The following is a 17,369-nucleotide window of genomic DNA, read 5'->3' as shown; positions in this document are numbered from 1 at the left end:
CCTGCTGCCTGAGGCAGTCACCTGAGCCATTTGGGTAGCCCCTGGCAACTAATAACCCAGTGGCCACAGTCACAGATCCACTTCACCATACAGTGGTTAAGATGGGAACAGGGTTTGTCTAAACTGGATCGAGCCATCTGTATGAGTACGAACTTTAAAAAGACGGAGGAGAAGGAGAATCAGAAGTCAGCTTGGCTGCCTGCCCTATCTTTCCCTCCCTGCTTCATCACCACTGGGACACAGACCCCATCCAGTCACATAGTAAAACTACACCTGCTGGTCATCGCTCATGTTCACAGCCACCACTTTGCTCCACAGGAGAAGACCTTCCACCAGCATCCAGGCGAAGGCAGCCATGAAGAAGAGGTGCAGGAAGGCCGTGACTGCAAAGCACACTCCCTGGGGAGAGGAATGGAAGGAAGGGCAGGAGGCTGTGGGATGTGAGGGCGAGGGGCTAGGGATCCATTGGCAGGAAGCAGGACCAGAACAGGTCTCTGTCCGGCTGGTAAAGGTGGGTAGGTCCCCCATGAGGTCTCTCCCAGCTGCCTGCCCTTCCTACCTGGTTGGTTTTGGCCAATTCACTGAACATGAGCAAGGCCTCCACAGCTACCAGTGCAAATATCAGGTTCTTGTGCACTGTGGTCCTCTCGCTCTTGGGGACACTGCAGGGAGGGAGGGGGGATGGGGTGATGGGAGTCAAGAAACAAAGCTGGGAGTGCACCCCCCCTTTTTTTACTGTTCAATTTTTTTAAAAAAAAATCTCACTACAAGAACAGCTACGAAAGCTACAAACAGAATACGTATAATATGGAGACTTCTCCTAGAGGCAGTTCTCAACCCCCACCACCTACAGAGGGTAGCAGCCCCCTCCCAGCTCCGACCCGGGATCTCTCCTTTTTCCTCCCTGCCTCTCACCCTGGAGAACCAACACTTCTGGGAGTGCCATTCCTGATACCCAGCCCCCGTGCTGGTCAAGTCCCATCACATGCTTAGGAGACGGGATGCAGAACCTGCAGCCCCCCCCCCCATGACCATGCACTCTGCTGGCTGGGGCTGATGAGAGTTGGAGTCCCTGCAATGCCTGATCCCTACGGTGGAGCCACAGTCGGGAACGACTCATACAGAGTACTCAAGCAAGAACAGGGAGCGCTTTGCACCCCTTCATAAGGAACATAGCATGCCTGCAGGATCAGGTCCATGATGGTCCACCTAGCCCTGATTCCTGTTCTCACACTGTCCTCCTCCCCCTTCCCCCTCCTCCATCTCCATGAATTTGTCCAGTCCTTTGGAACTCACTTCCACAGGAGGCAGGGGTGGCCTCCAACTGGGATGGCTTTGAAGAGGATGAGACAAATCCACGGAGGAGGAGGGGGCGGACTAGGAATGGCTCCTAGCCAGGATGGCTCTGCTCTGTCTCCACAGTTGGAGGCAGGAATCTGGCAGGGACTGGCAGGGCACTGACAAATGTGCACTGGGTGAAGGAGGCATGGAGTCGGACTCAGGAGCGGGGGGCAGTGGGTTGTGGAGGCCTGTGGCAGCCAGGAATCAAAGGCAGAGGCAGCTTCCAAGCTGGAGGAAGAGGCAGGCTGGGCAAGTGAACCGCCAGGCGCCTCCCCTGCACTATGTCTTCCAAACCAGGAAGGGACTGAAGAGGGAAGAGCAGAGGCATCTTCCATGCAGGTGTAGCCTCTTGCTACATGCACACAGCCCACTGGGGAAAGGTGCATATGGGGGAGGGGGAGTGGTTCCTGGTTGCTGCAAGTGCTTCCTAGAGCACAGACCTGGGGCAGCTGCCTAGTTCTTAGATTGGTGTGTGTGGCTATCCAAGATAGCACAAGAGGGTTCTTGTGCTCGGATTTTGCTTGTGGGGTCTCCCTCTAGCATCTGGGGGGGGGGGCACTGTGAGAACAGGATACTGGACTAGATGGGCCCCCATTGGCCTGATCCAACAGAGTGTCATGATGTTCTTCTGTAAGGAAATCATCCCCATCCTACACCTGTGTTGCTTCTGGAGACGTGGCCCTGCTCAAGCCTTACCCAACTGCCAGGAAGAGGACGAAGGTGACAATCAGGGCACAGAACGAGACACCACAGCCAACAAAGGTCAAGGTCTTCAGGGTTGACTCCTCCTCTGCACTCCTCTGCTCAAACACACAGGAACAACTTGCTAAGCAGAGTCAGCTTACTGTTAGGCAAAGTGAGGCAACTGCCTCAGTTGGCAGGTGTTGGGGTAGGGGCAACCCCTGGCTATTCCACCCAAGCCCCTCCCCAGCCATTCCCTTTTATTGGTGGATAGAGCTGGGTAGGCCACACAGGATGTCCTGCAAACCACCGCCACCCATCCTCAAAAAACCCACTTGACTGAGGTGTGGTCGACTGTCCCATTACTACTACTACTACTACTACCATTTATTACCCATCCATCACCCCAAAGTCCCAGGGCAGGTTACAACAACTAAAGCACAACATTAAAATCAATTTAAAACAACTTAAAATTGTTGGGGGAAAGCAAATACATTTCCTTCTCTTGAGCTTCTATTTCATGCATGTGTTGCTTCAAACCACATGAGGATGCTGTTTGCCTAGCAATCTATCCAACACTTGCTTGTGGCCTCTATAAGTTAATTGCACCACTAAAAGCTGAACCATTTTGTGCTCTCTCTTCCAACATGTTGAGACAAGATGTCTGGTACTTCTCTCTTTTATCCCTACTCATCCTGTTAATAGCTCCTGCATGAATAAAGCCTTTGAACTCCAGAAACAGTAAGTGATTATTTCAATCTAATTTACCCGGGCTGCAAGCTCTCCTAACAAAAATTACAGAAATTAGATGGGTCCAAAAACATACACCTCAAGTGTCAAAAGCCAAGGTAAAGAGGTGTGTCTTCAGTATTCGAGTAAAGCTGTATCTGTATAATGAAGATGCCAGACACACCTCTGTGGCGAAAGAGTTATCCAGCTGCTAGTGCAAACCTGTGGCTTTTGTATGTGGGGTGGAGGAAGAGGCACCATATTGCCATTCATTGCAGGCAGAAAAAAACATTTTGGGATGGCACTAAGGCCTGTTCCCCTGCCCCCCAACCTGCCTGCCCCCTGGTTCCCTTAAGCAAAGGGTTCAGTCTCTTTCATCTGCATCTCATAGGCCTGCAGCAGCACTGCAAAGTTAGTGGTGTGGTTGCAAGAGCAGGTGGTGAATTCCAGGTGGGAGGTGATAACAGAGCAGCCTGCAGTGGACCAGCCTCCTCCTCTTCCTCCTTTGGGGCTAGCATGACATGAAATGAGGGGGGGGGGGGGGAGAAGCCCAACAGGGACTGAAGGACAAATCTCGAAGTCCAGCAGCACCCAATGAGGGGAGTCAGCAGCAAACAGCTGTTGAAACCAGAGAGAAGCACAGAGCTTCAGTTGCCCCAGAAAGGCTTGCTGCTAACTGGGGGCCTCTTACCCAAACCAGAGTGCTTCTCCCACCCCCACCAACCACCACCAAGGGTTTAAGCAGTGAGATTACTTAGAGGGGTATTAAGAGGCAAGGGGGCAGCAGAGGTGGGCATTGGAGGTGTGAAGGGCTCATCAGACATCACTGGATCTAGCTCATCAATTTTGTTGAATTAGAATTGTAGTATTGGAAGGGATCCTGAGGGTCATCTAGCCCAACCCCCTCCAACACAGGAATGAAAGTAAATAGTTTGGATTGGATTGGATTTTGAATAAACGTGCAATTATTTGCTGCTGTTTTGAATTTTATTGTGTTGTTGTCCTTCTTAGTGGGTGGAGCAAATTGCTATTCTAAATAATGGTTTTGATAGGGAAGCCGGCACTAGGGATCAGTTTGTGGAACCCTGGAAAGGTATGGGAACAACTGGACCGATGAACTGCAGAGCTGGGTTTCCAGTAAGCCCAGTCCCAGCCACCATGACCGGAAGAAGGAACAAGGCACTGACAAGCACTCAGCAGCCCCCTCAACACAAGGAACATGAGAAGAAGCTGCCTTATGCTGAGTCAGACTATTGGTCCACCCAGCTCTGCACTGTCAACTCTGGCAGGCAGCAGCTCTCCAGGATTTCAGGCGCGGGTGGGGGGGGGTCTCACCCATCCCCACCTGGAAATGCCAGGGATTTGACCAGGGACCTTCTAAATGCAGAGCAGTTGCTTTTTGGGGGAGCCATGGTGCCTCTCTTAAAAACAAAGTAAGGTGCTAGTCCTCACAGCTGTGCTTGAGTTGAATTAGACAGGAACATAGGGAGCTTCCTTGTATTTCAGGCAGGAGTCTATCATGTCACCCCCTACTCACCTTGAGTTGAGTCCCAAGTGCTGCCACCTTTCCGCATAAGGTTCCAAATTAGCACAAAGGTTCTAGACCTGAGAAGGATCCTGGTTGGTGAAGGCCAACCCCCCTCCCCCTGGAGTTTTTGACAAAGCCCCACCATATGCTCCTTGATGACCCAGACAAGGAAACAACATCCCACGTCAGACCATATTTATGGTGCACTGAGCATCCTGCATTCCTCATGGGCCATAATTCTCCAAGCGACTCTACTCTGTCACAGGCTGGAGGCATAATTCAGTGGGGCCTCCAGGGAAAGGTCACTCATTTGCAAATAACTTTGCAGAAGGAAACCTCCCTCAGCAACAAAAGGCTCCTCGTAGCAGGTTGGGGTGTTATGAATAAACACATAACAGTCTTATCAATCTCAGGCAAGGGAGTGAATTGGTTGACTGACTGAACACAGGAGGCATAAGGGTCTCCCATTTTTCAGGCACACTTGGAAATATAAGCAACTGCCATGGGAACAACTAAATACCCATTTCACGGGGGGGGGGGGGGGCTGACATTGCGCAGAACACCCCCGAAGCAGCAGGCAAAGCATGGCAACATCTTCCCATCAACACAAATTCAAATAAATAAGTCAATAAAAACCCAATTTAAAGGGGAGAAAAAAACCCTCAGAGGGGCAGGGGGTGTTGGCGGGCACCAAGGCAGGGATGAGTGAACCGTTCAATGTCAGTTTCACATTTTTCCATCAGTGAGTTCCTTTCTCCACACTTCCACATGACTTTGCAATTTCGTTTTATTTAGAAAAAGTCCTCATGAGAAATTATCAGCCATTTTAGTGCAAATTTCTCTTGACATACACATTTGTGTATGCAATTCTGGCTGACAAATCCATTTTTGCAAAACTATTTTCTCTAGTACAGCGCATGTTTGTATATTATTTCCACTAATATGTGCATTTTTATTCACACTTTTAACCCAAGTATATGTATGTATTTATTTAATTACTTGTCTGCAGAACTGCTTTGCAAAGAATTCTGAAAGGTGTGGATTTCGAAGAGCAGCTGAGTTTTGGTTTGCATATTGTTTCAGAAACTGCTAATCAGGTATGCTTGCCTCTAAATATGAACCGAGTCAAATTTCTTCCCCATCTGAGGGTGTCCAGAGGTGCCATACTGTGGACCCCATAACCAGAGATTTTACAGCAGAGCTTCCCAAACTGTTCATGTTGGTGACACACTTTTTAGACATACGTCATCATTCCGAGACACAGTAATTCAGTTTTAATAGCAAACTGGAGATGAAACTAACTCCTTTCCAGTCCCTTGAGGAGTGTGGGGAACTTTCACGTGACACACCTACACACTGCAGCCGACACACTAATGTGTCACAACACAGTTTGGAAAGCTCTGTTTTACAGGAAGGAACTATGGACCCATATTTCAGACTTCCGCATGGGAGCTGGGTCTGTCTAGCCTGCGAAAGAGGAGACCAAAAGGAGATGAGAGAGTGATATTCCTCTGAAATGCTCTCCCACAGAAGATTTGGCAAGCTTGTTTTCTGCTGCTCTGGAGGGTGGGACCCAGACCAAGGGATTCAGATTACAAGAAAGGCATTCAGACTAGATATTAGGAAGAACTTTCTGATGGTAAGAGCTGTTTGACAGTGGAATGGACTCCCTCCGAAAGAGGTGGACTCTGCTTCACTGGGGTGACAGCAAAGGTTGCAAGGTTTTTAGCTGGGGCAATTAGAATAAGATCCACTATTTGACTATTGATTCAAAACCCTAAAATGTATTTTATATAGCTGACTTCTTATTTTTATTTTTTGTATATCCTATTGTTGTATTATTGCTATGCCCGATGGCTGACGCAAATAAAGATCCGTTCATTCATTCTACTTCACTGGAGATTTTAAAGCAGAGGTTGGATGGTCATCTGTCAGGGATCCCTTACTTGTGAGTCCTGGATTTCAGGGGGTTGGACTAATGACCCGTGGGGTCCCTTCCAATTCTACAGCTCTATGCTTCTATGGCCCTCCTCACTACAGACTGCTGCCCTCCCACCCGCAATCTGAGCTTCCATGCCCCAAAGGGGATCCACTCAAAACAACAGGGGTAACTCCACCCTCTCAATCACTGCCAATTCAAACACAACACCACGATCAGCACCAGCTGGGACATGGCCTGTTACACAAAGGCAGCCACCCTGCAGCTACATGGACCACTTTGAGGAAGGGGAGCCAGGGCGTGTAGTGGTTAGAGTGCCATGGAGGAAAAGGTGGGGACATAAATGCAATAAATAAATAATAAAAGGGCTCACCACCACCTTGGGATGACCACCAACATGGAGAGCTTTAAAAATGAATTAGACAAATTCACAGAGGAAGATAAGGCTGCCCACGGCTACCAACTTCAATGGCTGTATACTCCTGTTATGGAACCTCTACCTGTGGGCCTAATTAGGCTTTGTGAGACATCCTCATTTGGCCCCACCCACCTGGCCATCTCCCCAACATCACAGGATGCAAGAGATGTAAACACTGAAAGGGCTGCTCTGAAAATGGAGAATTGGGACTGCACTCATAATATTTCCTTTCCAGAGGAAGAACCCTGAACTTTCTTTTACAAGGTGCCAGGCTCAATCCTGCCATTCAGCCGTTCATTTATTTGTTTTACATTTACAGTACAGTGGTGCCTCACAAGACAAAAAGAATCCGTTCCCCCAGTCTCTTCGTCTTGCGGTTTTTTTCGTCTTGTGAAGCAAGCCCATTAGCGGATTAGCGGATTAGCGCTATTGGCGCTATTAGCGGTTTAGCGGCTATTAGCGGCTATTAAAGGTTTAAGGGATTAGCGGATTAGCTGCTAAAAGGCTATTAGCGGCTTAGATCAGCTGATAAGCGGCTTAGATCAGCTAGGCGGCATAGCCATCAGCTGTCAAGCGGCTTAGCTAACAGCTGTTAAGCAGTTTAGGGGCTTGGGAAAAAGGGGGGGAGGGAAAAAAAACCCCAGGAATCGCAAGACATTTTCGTCTTGCGAAGCAAGCCCATAGCAAATTCGTTTTGTGAAGCACCTCCAAAACGGAAAACCCTTTCGTCTTGCGGGTTTTCCGTCTTGCGAGGCATTCGTCTTGCGGGGCACCACTGTATATATCATCTTTTCCTTCAGGGAGCTCAATGTGCTGCGCACGGGTCTCCTCCTCCCCCATTTAATACCCACAACCAGTCTGCGCAGCTGGTTAGGCTGAGAGGCAGCAACTGCCCCAAGGTCATACATACCAAGTGAGCTTTATTGCAGAGCGGGGATTTGAACCCTGGTCTCCCAGGTCCTAATCCAACGCTCGCTCTATTATACCATACTGGCTCTCACTATGATGCTAGGCAATTGACTGGTGGGCGGCTCCTCCTTCCTACCAAAATGACCCACAGAGGGAGGGAGAGTCCTGGCTCTAGGCTGCTGGCTGGATCCAGTTCCACACCCATGGCATATGCAAACCAGGGTCAGGAGTGGCACACTTTGAACATCAATTGCTGGGGTGCAGCGGCAGAAGGGGGAAATTTCCTCATGCCCTGCTTGGGGGTTTCCCAGAGGCATCAGATTCTGAGAAGCAGGAACTGGGCTCTTTCCCTCCTGGACTGTCACTGACCCTCCATGTCATCCACAAACATAGGATTGGGGTATGTGCACAAAAACACATATGGTAATTGTCAGGGAACTGCCATCAGCTCAGAGGCGAGAGGTGGAGGGGCAGCTGGATTACAGAGAGCCTCCAAAGATTGTGGGAAGCAGCACTTCCTCAGCGGAGGAGGAAAGCCCCGCCTCTAGTGGGGAAGAGCTGCAGGGCTCGGAGGATGCAAGAAAGAGCCAAGACACCGTGCCTGAGCAAAGCGGGGGGGGGGGGGGAGGGAGGTCCCCCTTTACCCAAGCCTTCCCTGCGCAGTAGGTTTTCGCGCAGAGAGGGGAGGCGTCGGCTGGGGGTCAAGAGACTACTCTGCTGGGGAAAGTTTAAGGACCGCCCACTCTGAGATTCTGCTAGTGAGTGAGCAAGACATGAAATTGAGGCGCTCTGCACTGTAAATGTTTTGCACCAATAATAAAGCCTTTGAAAAGACCAGTGAGGGATCTTGCCTGTTCGCTCTCGAGCAACCAAGCCGATAGGCATAACAGTAATTCTCGACCAGGGCCGTCCCTGTCATTAGCCAGAGTGAGGTGGCAGCCTCTTGCAGCTGCAGTGACAGCCTCCAGCCCTGTGTAGGGGAGCTTTTAATGTTTAATAGACTATTGTATTTTAATATTCTATAGAAAGCTGTCCAGAGTGGCTGGGGAAACCCAGCCAGTTGGGCGGGGTATAAATAAATTATTATTATTATTATTATTATTATTATTATTATTATTATTATTATTCAGCAATTCTTCCTGAAGCCACTGGCTGTGCCTCACAGCCTGGCCTGGCATTGGCCATCCTAAGCTAGCCTGCTTCTCTGAAGTGTGAGGTCGGACTCTGTTCTCATTGTTTCACCTGCCGGTCCACTCACCTTCTGGGTGAGGAATGTGAGGAGGGCACAATCTTACCCTTTGCCTCAGGCAGCAAAACATCTTGGGCAGCCCTGGTCTGCACCAGTGTCCCTTCACAGGAACATAGCAAGTTACCAGACCTTTGCTCCATCTATCTAGCTCAAAGGTTCCCAAAGTGGGCAGTAGCGCCCCGGGGGGCAGTGGAATTACCTGGGGGGGGCACTGAGAGGTAAGGGGGCAGCAGGGGGGCATTGGAAGTGTAAGTGACTATCAGGCTCTGAAGCGCTGGTATCACTGGATCAATTCAAGTTCATCCGTTTTGCTGAGTTAATGAAACTTACTAGTTGCAACTGCATTTTGAACAAATGGGAAATCAACACTGTTTGACGGTGTTGTGATCTTTTTTTAGTGGGTCGTGCAAACTGCTAATCTGAATAATGCATTTTATAAGGTAGAGTAAAGTCACTGGGGATGAGTTGATGAAACCAAGGGGGCAGTGGCCCCCAAAAGTGGGGGAGCCACTTCTCCACACCAACTGACAGAGTTTCAAGCAGAAATCTCTTCCAGCCGTACCTTGATCTGTGGCTGGAGATCGAACCCAGGACCTTCTGCTCTGTCAATGAGCTATGGTTCTTCCACATACTCCATGCCCTTCCACAACCATTGCCTTCTTCTCCCCTGCTCCGCATGTTTATCCAAAAAGATGCCCATTTGCAGCAGGATTGGACTGCAAAGTCTCACCTGGACCCGGTGCCAGAGGCGGTAATGCACGGTGGTGCTGATTTCCTCGTAGTCGCTGACCAGAGAGGAGGAGATGATGGAGGAGCCTGCCTGGGTGCTCAAGTACCTGGGGCAGAAAAGGAAAAAGTTTGTTTGTTTGTTTGTTTAGTAGACACTTCTGTTTTGTTTTTTGCCAAAGCAACTCAACAAACAAACCCACATATATACATTAAAATATGGCAGGGATGGGCATACATTAATACATCCCACTTACTGTAAAAGGCATAGATAGGTAAAAGCCTTGTTTAAAAGGAATGTTTTCGCCTGGCGCTGAAGATATGTAACGATGGCACCACCTCCCCGGGGAGAGCGTTCCACAAGCAGCAGAGGTGCCATGATGACCCTCACTTTTAGACTCCAGGGCCAAATTCATTCTGCTCACTTGAGCTTTAGTAGTCATTCATTTGTATTCGTAGGTGTGCTGCATCCACAGTTCTGCTTCATTCATGAATGCTCATTGCTGTCCTGAGGATTCTTGTAGCAAACTTTTGTTATTTCCTGCTGTGATTTTATACTGAATTCTGTAAAGTGTCCTGAAGATTTATTTTTATTTTATTTTTTTAAGGAAAAAGCCAGGCTGCAGATTCTTAAGATAAACACTGACGAGATTCGTGGCACCTAAACAGATTTGTTATGGCATGAGCTTCCCTCTGCATTAGATACAAGAATAAACCTTTAAGGTGTTTTTGCTGCAAAACAAATTGCTAACATACGCAAATATCTTTGCCTGGGCAGACCTGAACCTCTCCGTTAGCCAGCCTAGTACTTGTTTTAATTAATACAAAGAGTGAACTAGCCACACTCACTCACACACACCTGCCTAGCAGATAAACCATTTTTGCTGTTCCCATGCCCACAGAAGCTCCGCCTCCCTATCTGAAACGCAAAAGGTGCCAGCGCCACCTTGTGCCCACCCCCCAAAAAACCACACAAGGGTGGTCCACAATCTATTGCTTATCACACACAAATACTGTACCTGAGCTATAATAATACAAGAAGAGTTTTTCTGGATGAGGCCAATGGCTCATCTAGCCCAGCCTCCTGTTCTCACAGTGGCCTATTATGGGAAGCCCACAAGCAGGATTCAAGCACAAGAACCCTCCCCTCCCCTCCTGTGGCTTCCAGCAATTGGAGTTTGCACGTGTTGCTGACTCTGACCGTGAAGGCAGAGCATAGCAATTGTGGCCAGGAGCCATTGATAGCCCTCTCCTCCTCTGTGAATTTGTCTAATCCTCTTGTAAAGCCATGTAAGTTGGTGGCTCTCACTGCCTTCTATGGGAGCGAGTTCCATAGTTTAGTGATGCACTGCAGGAAGAAGACCTTTCCCAGAAAAACCATTCGATTCTGCAGTTTTCACCTCAAGGCAACAAATTTTGTGTCCGGATTTTCACTTTTTGAAACATGGCAACCCTAATATACATCCTTCTTTCCATCATGGAAACACACATCTGGTTCCCAGGTGGTCACCCACCTATAAAGTGACCAGACCTGGACCTGCTTAGCTTTGGCTAAATGGCTAAATGGTGCCATTATTTGCTTTAGGAAGCGGTTCTATAACAAGAAAAATCATTGGTCCACCTAGCTCAGGTGAGTTTACATTGCGTTGGTCAGACCACACCTGGAATACTGTGTCCAGTTCTGGGTGCCACAAATTAAGAAGGATATTGACAAGCTGGAAGGTGTGCAAAGGAGGGCAACCAAGATGATTCAGGGTCTGCAAACCAAGTCTCATGAGGAACAGTTAAAGGAGCTGGGTATGTTTAGCCTGGAAAAGAGGAGGCTGAGAGGAGATGTTAGAGCCAACTTCAAATATCTCAAGGGCTGTCGCATGGAAGAGGGAGCAAGCTTGTTTTCTCCTACTCTGGAGGTGAGGACTCAAACCAGTGCCTTCAAGTTACAAGAAAGGAGAAATTCTGACTACGCATCAGGAAGAATTTTCTGATGGTAAAGTGCTGTTTAACAGTGGAACGGTCTCCCTCAGGAGATTGTGGGCTCTTCCTCCTTGGAGGTTTTAAAGCACAGATTGGGTGGCCATCTGTCATGGATGTTTAGTCGGAATCTCCTTTCTTGTAACTTGAAGCCATTAGTTCGAGTCTTGCCCTCCAGAGCAGGAGAAAAGAAGCCATGTGACAGCCCTTAAGATATTTGAAGATAGCTATAATATCTTCTCTCAGTCTCCTCTTTTCCAGGCTAAACATACCCAGCTCCTTCAAGCACTCCTTGTAAGGCTTAGTTTCCAGACCCTTAATCATCTTGGTCGCCCTCCTCTGCACATGTTCAGAGGAGAGGAGAGATATAGTGGTCATGGAAGACTTCAACTTCTCCAATATCTGTTGAAACTCAAACTCTGCCAAGAATGTAAGGTCCAACAAATTCCTCAATTGCCTCGTTGACAATTTCATTTCCCAGAAGGTGGAAGAAGCAAGAAGGGGATCATCTATCTTGGACCTGGTCCTCACCAACAGGGAGGAGATGATTGATGAAGTGGAAGTGCTCAGAAACTTGGGAGGAAATGATCGTGTCCTCTTGGGTTTCATGATACAGAGGCAAGGGAAAGCTGAGTGTAGTCAGACATGCACTCTGAACTTTAAGGCGGCCAATTTTAAAAAGCTTAAGCAGCTACTGGGTGAGATCCCATGGTCAGAAATACTCAAAGAAGAAGGGAGTCCAAGATGGATGGAAGTTTCCAAAAGGAGAAATATTGAAGACCCCCAATTGCAGACAATTCCAACAAGAAAGAAAAGTGGGAGGCATCTAAGGAAACCACTGTGGCTGCATAAGGAGCTTACAGATGAGCTGAGAGTCAAGAAATGGCAAAAGGGGGAAATCACTAAGGAGGAGTACGGACGAGTAGCCAACAGTTGCAGGGGCAAAGTCAGGCTGGCTAAAGCTCAGAATGAGCTCAGCCTTGCAAGAGAGGTTAGAAATAATAAAAAAGGGGTTGGGGGCTATGTCCGAAGTAAGAGGAAGAACAAGCAAGTGGAGGGTCCTCTGCATGGAGAAGAAGGGGAAAGGCTATTGGGCGACAGAGAGAAGGCGGAACTACTCAACACCTACTTTGCCTCTGTCTTCACCCAAAAGGAAAGTGATGCCCAACCTGGTGCTAACCAAATCAATGATGAATGGAGGGAGCTGCAGTCCAAGACAGGAAAAGAGATGGTAAGGGAACACCTAGCTACTTTAAATGAATTCAAATCTCCAGGGCCTGATGAGCTGCAGCGTACTAAAGGAGCTAGGTGAAAAATAAATCAGGAGGTTGGGGCAGGTAGGAAAGGCCTGAGCAATTACCTGATTCACCTACCTCCTGCCTCTGTCTGACACTGCTGCATTCTTGAGCACAGCATTGTCACTGGTGAGATGGCGCTGGAGGGAACTGTAGCCATACCAGGTGTTGGTCATGGTGATCTGGCACAGACCTGGGCGGGAAGTAACAGAAGCTCCGTGGCCTGGTTGTGGCAGGGACCAGGCTGTCCGTCATTTATTCGCATCATGTATATTGATTATTGGTTATTTAATTTCTACACCACTTAATATATTAAAAATATCTGTGAGTGATGTACAAAAACCAGGTAACTCAAACAAAATATTACTAAAATACTCAGTTGCAAAGTTACAAAGATATATAAAGCAATATCAAATCATTTCCCTTATGACATACCCTGTTTGGTGGGATTTCATCTTACATGCAACCAACACAGACACACAGGGCGCATCTCTCCATTTTACAATGTGAAATTTGGCTTTCCTGGCAGTCTTAAGTGCCTCACCAACCAAATATTGAGTCTCTCTCAGATATACTGTGCTGCCTTTTTGCACTTCCAGGATTTTTTTATTGTATTGATCTGTTTGATTTACTTCAGTAAAAACCTTTAGAGAAGAAAATCTCTAAGCAATGAACAACATCCTAAAAACAAACACCACAGATAATTATCAAGTAAAAATTCTATGCTTCAGAGCAGAACAGAAAACAATCAGATCACCAACTCTCTCAGCCATCTGTACAAGGCAGGGGTGTGGAAACTTTTTCATTCCCCCCCCCCCATTTTTTTTATTAATTCTTATAATATTAACGACAAACAAAAACACAAAACAACAAACATAACAAACATAAATCATAACCTTACTGAAAATAACAGTTATTAACTTTGTAAAGTGACTTCCTCGTTTCCCCTTAGTTGAATTTCATTGCAAATCCTTATAATGGTTTTCCAAAACCCAATTTTTATACACTTTAAATTGAACATTAACATCTTTAAATCTTCTCCTTATAGTATTAAACACATTATTTTATCAGTTAACATAAATACAATCCTAAGCCCATTAAATATCTGGAAGCTATTTCCAATTAGTTTAGCTTAACACATTTAACTAAATAATCATTAAATTTCTTCCATTCTTCATGGTGTTCCTCCTCCTTCTGGTTGCGGACTCTTCCGGTTAGGTCGGCTAGCTCCAAAAAGTCCATCATCTTCATCTGCCATTCTTCTACTGTTGGTAATTCTTGAGTTTTCCACTTTTTAGCTAACAAAATACGAGCTGCAGTTGTGGCATACAAAAATAATTTAACATCTTTCTAGGGCATTTCCAAGCCTGTTATTCCAAGAAGAAAGGCCTCTGGTTTCTTTATAAATGTATATTTCAACATTTCCTTCTGGTTGCGGACTCTTCCGGTTAGGTCGGCTAGCTCCAAAAAGTCCATCATCTTCATTGTTAACAATTAATTTAGCTTTTTGTTCAGAATAGATTGCCCCTATACCATTTTCAAACTCTTGGCCTACCCCCATACCCTGGAGATTCTTCTTCATAAAACTCCAAGAGATATTGTCAAAGGCTTTCTCCGCATCCACAAATATCAGTGCCGCTTTTGTATTTATATTTCCCTGTAAAAGTTCCAAAATGTCAATTATATTTCTTACGTTCTCTGATAAATGCCTTCCTGGGAGAAAGCCTGCTTGATCTTTATGAATCTCCTCTATTAATACCTTCTTCAATCTTCTAGCCAGGATATCTGCAAATATTTTATAATCCACATTAAGCAATGATATAGGCTGGTAATTCTTAAGTTGATGTTTTTCAGAGTCTGTCTTTGGTATAAGAGTCACATAACCTTCTTTCCATGATTCTGGAGCCTTTTTCCCCTGAAGTATTTCGTTACATAATTCCTTTAAGGGTTGAATTAACCAATCTTTCAATGATTTATAATATCTTGCAGTCAGCCCATCTGGTCCTGGAGATTTGCCTAGTTGCATATTTTGAATGGCACTCTCAACCTCTTGTTCCGTTATCCTACTGCTCAAATTGAGTTTATTTTCTTGAGATATTTTTGGTAGCCCATTCACTTTCAAAAATTCTTCTATCTCTGTTTCCTTCTGTGGTTGTTGAGAGTAGAGCTTTTTAAAATATTTTTGGAAAGCACTCCTAATCTCGGTAGGATATTGTAGCATTCTTCCTTCAACTTCCAAATTTGTAATAGTGTTCATTTTTTGCCTCTTCTTTATTTGCCATGCCAATAACTTTCCACACTTGTTTGCCGATTCAAATGTTCTTTGTCTCATCTGTCGAATTTTCCATTCAATCTCTTGGTTTATCATTTGCATATACTGTACTTGATACAACTTTATTTCTCTTAATATTTCTTGTGACTTTGGATTTGATCTCAATCTCTTTTCACCTTCCTTGATCTTATCTAAAACCTTTTCTCTTTTTTCCTGTTGCAATCTTTTCTTGAGTGCATTTTGTTGGATCAGAAAGCCTCTCATAACCGCTTTACTTGCGTCCCATATGATTCTTTTCTCAAGAAAGGAGTTCAGAGTAGAAAAAGGAACACGACAAGGTTGCCCAATTTCCCCTTTGCTTTTTATATCGGTCCTGGAGGTGTTGCTGAATATGATCAGAAAGGACCAATTGGTTAAAGGGATACAGGTCGGAGCTAAACAATATAAATTAAGAGCCTTTGCAGATGACTTGGTTTTGACGTTGCAGGAGCCAGAATCCAGTGGAAAAAAGGTTTTAGAACTAATTCAAAAATTTGGCCAATTGGCAGGTGTGATGGGATGAAGAGCTGCTTGTGTGTAAATTGCAATCCCTCAGAGTTTGAACAGTTTCTCAAACCTCTGCCTGTGACGGAGCCCCTCCAGCATGGCTGCGTCAGTCGCTAGCAGAATCCGAAAGTGGTTGCTTTCGGAAACGTTTCCAACATAAAAGCTCCTTAACGGAAACACGTCTTCTGGACTCTCTGCGTGACAGTTTCCGGCGAGGAACGGGTGTCCCTATAGGAGGCTCTGAGACATCCCCACTGTTTTCACTGGAAACATCTCTGAGCCATTCCTCCGACTCTCCTTCCCTTGACATTCCTGTTCGCCCCCTACTGGTTCCCTCTTCAGGTGTTACGTCTCCCTCTACCTCAGAGAGCCTTTGCACCTCTGGTGCTGCCGATGGCAGTTCCCTGACATCCACCTCCCCTCCAGGGCCCCCTTCACCCCCTCCCGTCTCCTCCCCTACAGTTTGGGAGGAGGTAAAACCCCGGAAAGAACCTTCCTCATCGTCTGAGGTTTCGAACACCTTTCTCCACTTGTTGTGGTTCCTAGTCTCTCGGTACTCCTCGTCGTCTGAGTCCGTTCCTTCTTCCAACTCCGACTCCGCGAATCCTTCCAGTTCCTCTTCCTCGTCCGTGGTGCCAAAATACTCCCTCCTAAACCTTGCTGCCGGCTGTGGTTTCCTCGGGAATCTTTGGTGGAACGTTTCTGTCAAAACCTCGTCATTGACCTCCTCTGCTGTCACCCAAGTGTTTTCTGACTCCGGTTCCCCTTCCCACGCCACTAAATACTCCACCTGATTGCCCTTCCACCTGGAATCGAGGATTTCCGCTACATGGTTACTGCTCTCCCTCTCTTCCAAGACTGGTCCCCTGGTGTGCTCCCCTTCACCTCCCCCCTTGTACGGTGACAGTAACGACCTGTGGAACACTGGGTGCAATTTCATGTGGTTGGGTAACCGGAGTTTGAAAGCCACTGGGTTGACCTGCTGAATGACCTCAAAGGGTCCCAATCTCTTGGGTCTTAATTTCTTACAACCCCCTTTGAACGGCAACCCTTGGGTGGACAACCACACCTGATCCCCCACCCTTATGGTTTCACCTTCCCTTCTGTTCTTGTCGGCCTGCTTCTTATATTGTGCCTTGGCCCTTTCTAAGTTGAGCTGAAGCTGACGATGGATCGCTTCCATCTCTTCTACAAAATGTTCGGCCGCTGGGACGCTCCATCTCTCGCCTCCCTCCCCCGGGAATGCCCTGGGGTGACACCCGTAATTGGCCAAAAAGGGGCTCATCCCTGTGGACACATGCTCCGCATTGTTGTAGGCAAATTCTGCCAGCGCCAGCTTTTCGACCCAATCATTCCCTCTGTCATTGACATAACACCTCAGATATTGTTGGAGGATGCCATTTGCTCTTTCCGCCTGCCCGTTGGTTTCAGGGTGTCGGGCCGTCGAGAAATTGACTTCCACGTGCAGCAAGCTCATGAGCTTCCTCCAGAACCTGGAAGTAAATTGTTTCCCGCGGTCCGAGATAACCCTCAAGGGGGCGCCATGCAGCCGGAAGATGTGTTCTACAAACAACTTCGCTGTTTCTTCCGCTGTGACTGCATGTGAACATGCTACAAAGTGGCACATCTTAGTTAACAGGTCCACTACTACCATGATGGCCGTTTTCCCTTTGGATTTGGGCAGATCCGTCATAAAATCTATTGATACCGCCTCCCAAGGCCGTTCCGGCGTGGGTAGTGGTTCCAATAACCCTGCCGGCGCCCT

General features: G+C 47.1%; 1 protein-coding gene across 1 annotated transcript; it reads right to left on the bottom strand.

Annotated features, from left to right (window-relative positions):
* Window positions 1–267: 267 nt before the first annotated feature.
* LOC310668756 (adhesion G protein-coupled receptor D2-like) lies at window positions 268–12,962 on the bottom strand (the record flags this gene model as incomplete). The annotated part of the gene is made up of 5 exons (XM_083422089.1): window positions 268–399; window positions 560–662; window positions 2,038–2,141; window positions 9,525–9,630; window positions 12,865–12,962. The coding sequence occupies 5 exons, from the start codon at window positions 12,960–12,962 to the stop codon at window positions 268–270; spliced, it is 543 nt and encodes a 180-aa protein (XP_083278215.1).
* Window positions 12,963–17,369: the final 4,407 nt, after the last annotated feature.

The sequence above is a fragment of the Podarcis tiliguerta genome, assembly GCF_965153285.1.
Source record: "Podarcis tiliguerta genome assembly, chromosome: W".
NCBI classification, from domain to species: Eukaryota; Metazoa; Chordata; class Lepidosauria; order Squamata; family Lacertidae; genus Podarcis; species Podarcis tiliguerta.
This window is presented reverse-complemented; position numbering and strand designations above follow the sequence as displayed.